Raw genomic sequence first — 5,000 nt, forward strand, 5'->3', positions numbered from 1 at the left:
TATGACTCGGGAACACCCAGTTCTCTCAGAGAGTGATTCGTTCATTTAGTGTTGAGCGCGCACCATCCTATGGGTTCTGTACGGGAAACAGGAATGATTGGCTCACCTCTCGAGTCTTCGGAGTCTTTCGTTCTTTTGTCACGTGACATGAAAGAGTATTGACACAGAAATGAGTTCAGAATTCCCAAACTTCCTTACAAACAAGCGCATAGTAAGTTTGTTCCCAACTCTTGCAGTTGCTGCTGCGTTCCTGGTCTCAAACTGTAGCTTTTTTATTTCTTACAATTTATAATTTTTTGCATTTCTGTCATGGTTCTTTTCTATAATATTTAATGTGGTAATAAAGAGTTGGTCATGCTTTAAACTTAATCTGTATGATGGGAAAATCACTTTGATAAAGCACAGATACTTACATGACAACATACAGTTTCGTGACAAAAGGCTGAATGACTCGAACCCGAGACTCGAGAGATGAACTACTCAATCCTGAATCCGGTCCTTCAGACTGCACAGCTCAGATCACGAGGATCCCGGGATGGACGAGCGGCCCGGATCGGGACTGCACAGCTCAGATCACGAGGATCCCGGGATGGACGAGCGGCCCGGATCGGGACTGCACAGCTCAGATCACGAGGATCCCGGGATGGACGAACGGCCCGGATCGGGACTGCACAGCTCAGATCACGAGGATCCCGGGATGGACGAGCGGCCCGGATCGGGACTGCACAGCTCAGATCACGAGGATCCCGGGATGGACGAACGGCCCGGATCGGGACTGCACAGCTCAGATCACGAGGATCCCGGGATGGACGAGCGGCCCGGATCGGGACTGCACAGCTCAGATCACGAGGATCCCGGGATGGACGAACGGCCCGGATCGGGACTGCACAGCTCAGATCACGAGGATCCCGGGATGGACGAGCGGCCCGGATCGGGAGGTAAACGAACAGACCCAGATGAGTGATGACTTCATCGTTTCTGTGTCTAATAATCTGGCCTTTTCCTAGCATTGACATTTCTTTCTTATTCTAAATGTGATCTGATGTATTTGGGGAATTTGGCTATTAACATTTTAATTATATTCTGCTGGAATTAACGAAATGACTTGAAAAAAAGCTTTGTTGAATTTGATGAATGATATTGAAAGATCCTAGTCAGTAAAATGATTTGACCTTTCCTGTTCGGTATCAACTCGACTACCGTAAACAAGCTCTGCTGGACACACACTAAACACTGTGACTTCTCAAACGTTTCTTTCTGTAAAGTTTTCTTTTTTAATGGATGCTGAATTATATTTCTGAATTATATGGACTCCTTGTTTTATTTGGTTATTTGGTTATTTGGTGTCCTTTGGAGTCTCCAAGCATTTTTTAGAAAGACACCTTAAATTTACCTTGAACTTGCAGAAAATAATTTTGTGAGAATCACCCCAACTCTCATCTAACCCTAACCCTCTCATCTCAACTCTAACCCTCTCTAACCCTAACCCTCTCATCTCAACTCTAACCCTAACCCAACTCTCATCTCAACTCTAACCCTCTCATCTCAACTCTAACCCTCTCTAACCCTAACCCTCTCATCTCAACTCTAACCCTAACCCAACTCTCATCTCAACTCTAACCCTCTCATCTCAACTCTAACCCTCTCATCTCAACTCTAACCCTAACCCAACTCTCATCTCAACTCTAACCCTCTCATCTCAACTCTAACCCTAACCCAACTCTCATCTCAACTCTAACCCTCTCATCTCAACTCTAACCCTCTCATCTCAACTCTAACCCTCTCTAACCCTAACCCTCTCATCTCAACTCTAACCCTAACCCTCTCATCTCAACTCTAACCCTCTCATCTCAACTCTAACCCTCTCATCTCAACCCTAACCCTAACCCTCTCATCTCAACTCTAACCCTAACCCTCGCATCTCAGCTCTATTTATAGAGCACTTTCAACACCACAAGTGGAACCAAAGAGCTGTACAGAAAAGAGAAAATAAAAACTAAAGCATAAAAACAGTGCAAACCTCTGACATACACTGCTCACAGAGCATTTTCTAATGCTAGAGCAAACACAAGTTTAAAGCGCACTCTGACATACACCCAGTGGAGAAGCTTTAGCAGAGAGAGGACGGGTTACGCCTAGGAGCTTTACTTTGCTGGATATAGCAAATGATTGCAAAATGAACGTGTTAAACAAGATAAATGATGTTTGCTTAATTTCACGATAAGGGTGTGAAATCTATTGACAGCCCTAGTTAACTTCTAACGTTCAGCTTTGTCGACTGCAGCTTTAAACGCGTGAGCTCTCTACAGTCGGAAGGACTTCATAGTTCAGCAGCTGGAGAAATAAATTCTGAAAGTGACTCTAGCGATATTGTTCCTCGGTGTCGTTATTGTTATAATGTAATTACTAAAACGTTAAGGCTCTAGTTGTGGTTGTTTTACTGAGCTGTGTCTCTGAAGCCTGCAGACACCTGAGGTATTTGAGGAACAGATCTGAACGTGTTTCTGCTGGACCAGCTCCAGGTCATCAGCTTCTCCTGACAGAGGAATCCTTTCCTATAGGAACATCTCCTACAGATCCTGACAACACGCCGTACAAACACGCTTTACAACTCATAGAAGAACTACATGTAGAAGTGCCTCCTTTCATAAGATCTCTGACGTTTCCAACACGCTTTAGGAATGTTAAGCAGTGAAAGGGAACATCTAATGTCAGGAACTAACACAGAAAACGTGAAAATGTTCCCTTTTGATCAGTTAGTCTAAAGTCAAAAGGGTGACCTAAAATACAACAGGTGTTATTTGGATATTTTAAGAATGAAATATGAATAGAATAAGACTGAACAAGAGAAAAAACGATAGTACATTACAACAATAGATAACGCAACAGAGAAAAACACTGAATGATAGCACAACATTTAAAATCACAGAACAATACAATGAGAGATAGACAGATAAACAAACCACAAAACCGAAGAAATAACGGCAGAAATAGCGTACCTTGCGCATGCGCGGTGAGGACTGCCGTGAGTATCAGGACCAGCAGCGCTCGCACCCGCATCCTCTCAGCTGATAAACACACAAAACTCTAAAATCACACCCTTCAGTCGCTGTTTACATGTACTCATTCAGCAGACACGCTTAACATCATCAGTACAACAGCACAATTCACAAACTTAAGTAAAAGTTTGAACGAAACAGATTTACACAAAGTCTACTGAAGAGCGCAGTGTCAAACGTGTAAACTAATAGTTTCAATCATTCAGACAACATCACACTCACCTGCTGTTACAACTTAAACACAAAAGAATCGTAGGATCGGATGAGAGGAATAATCCAGTGCTGTAGGAGCGCGCGCACACACTGCAGTGGCAGAATCTTCCCGCCCTTAGAACAGGCGCGAAGCAGTTCCCGCCCTTTAATTAAACTCTTCAACGTCCCTCCGCGCTGGAACACAGGTATGCCTCACCTCAGACTCCGGCATTAGCGTAATACTGTCCTGTTTCACTTTCTACTCAATATTAAGGGGTTCATTCAGTCCATGGATTGTGTAAAGGCATATACAAATCAGTTTGACAGAGAATAATGCATTAAGTCAAACCTTTTGACTAACTGATCAAAAGTGGGGAAAAAATCAAACGAAGGTGATGAATGAGGATTACACGGAGAAGACAACCGGCCTCTGACACATTTACAGGTTTCTCAATACTAATGTTGCTGTTAGCCATCCAAAATAACTAATAATTTCAACCTCTTTGTAAACAATTTTAATTTTATGTATTCAATTTTAATAATTCAATTTTATGAACCATTCCTTTATGACTCTAATCAAGTCTGGTCGCTTTTATTTTTATAGCTCTTTATACAATACAGATTGTTCCAAAGCAGCTTTACAGTGATAACAGGACAATAATGATAAGATGATGCAAACAGAGTCTGTAAATCAGCTAAAAAAAAGAAGAAAATAGTGTCATTATATTCAAAGTCTACAGAAAAACAACCGCATGAAAACTGAAATACACTCCATCAGAAATCAATACTGTTCAAAGGTTGACTCATAATTACTGTACATGACTGTACTGTACATCACACTTCTCTACAGTGAAGAACACATCACCAAAACACTTCACACACACCAACACACATGAAGAAGTGTTGCGTTACAGCCTCACTGTAAGAGTACAGGTTCAGTTCACTGAGGTAAAGTTTTCATAGCATGTCCAATAACAGTAACTAAAATTATTTGTTTTTTAATGAAATATAATAATGAATCATGGTAAGATATTTAATAGTTAGTTAGGGGTCCGTCTTCAGGCAACAGAAGCGATGCAAGTGGAAGTGCTAGTAAGCAAATTTCTGTCAAACTCGGTAAAGATATGTAGAAGTAGTAAGAGTATATGGCAGTGTGGCGCTTTGAATGGAGTCTCCCCTTACACACTCACACACACACACACACACACGGAGCTGGATGTGTCGGCACTGGCACACTGGAATGCTGCTCCCTCCCCAGGTCACGAGCCTGACAATCACTCATTTAAACACACACACACACACACACACACACACACACACACACACACACAATTCATCTGTGGAGGCTTCTCCTCTGACATGGAGCCGCTGGCTGAGGGTTTCAATCACTGCTTAATAATCACTCAGTGACAATCATATGCAGCAAAAGAGATGATAAGTTCCTCACGCCTCACAGCCGCTCTAACCCTGAGTTTGTACTTTCCAAGTCCAGAGTGTCATCGCACATGTACAACTATAGGGCAGGATTTAATCCATGATGTTTTGATTGGATGATGAAAAGTGAGCACTGCAAACATCTGACGACAAACCTGAAATACAAAATGCATGGAGGAATTGTTCACAATAAGACCAGTAACATCAGGCATTATGAATGTTAACACTACATGACAAAGTTCCATTAGTTAATATTAGTTAGTCTCCTTGCAGTCAGTCATTTTATCCCATAAAACTCATCTTTGATAATCAAAA

General features: G+C 42.0%; 2 protein-coding genes across 2 annotated transcripts in view; both read right to left on the bottom strand.

The window, feature by feature from the left end:
- Positions 1-149, bottom strand: part of LOC311299354 (collagen alpha-1(XIV) chain-like) — a gene marked incomplete at both ends in the record, with an annotated part of 5,644 nt that extends 5,495 nt beyond the window's left edge. Inside the window, one exon of the mRNA XM_084422871.1 lies at positions 107-149. Coding sequence (XP_084278997.1) covers positions 107-149 — 43 coding nt within the window. The remainder of the gene's footprint in view (positions 1-106) is intronic.
- The window catches only part of col14a1b (collagen, type XIV, alpha 1b), a 91,214-nt gene extending 87,900 nt beyond the window's left edge, over positions 1-3,314 (bottom strand). The window contains exons 1-2 of the mRNA XM_084424625.1: positions 3,282-3,314; positions 3,000-3,068 (exon numbers count right to left, since the gene is read on the bottom strand). Coding sequence (XP_084280751.1) covers positions 3,000-3,060 — 61 coding nt within the window. The 5' untranslated portion in view covers positions 3,061-3,068; positions 3,282-3,314. The remainder of the gene's footprint in view (positions 1-2,999; positions 3,069-3,281) is intronic.
- Between the last annotated feature and the right edge of the window lie 1,686 nt (positions 3,315-5,000).

This window comes from Rutilus rutilus (assembly GCF_951802725.1).
Source record: "Rutilus rutilus genome assembly, chromosome: 11".
Taxonomy (NCBI): domain Eukaryota; kingdom Metazoa; phylum Chordata; class Actinopteri; order Cypriniformes; family Leuciscidae; genus Rutilus; species Rutilus rutilus.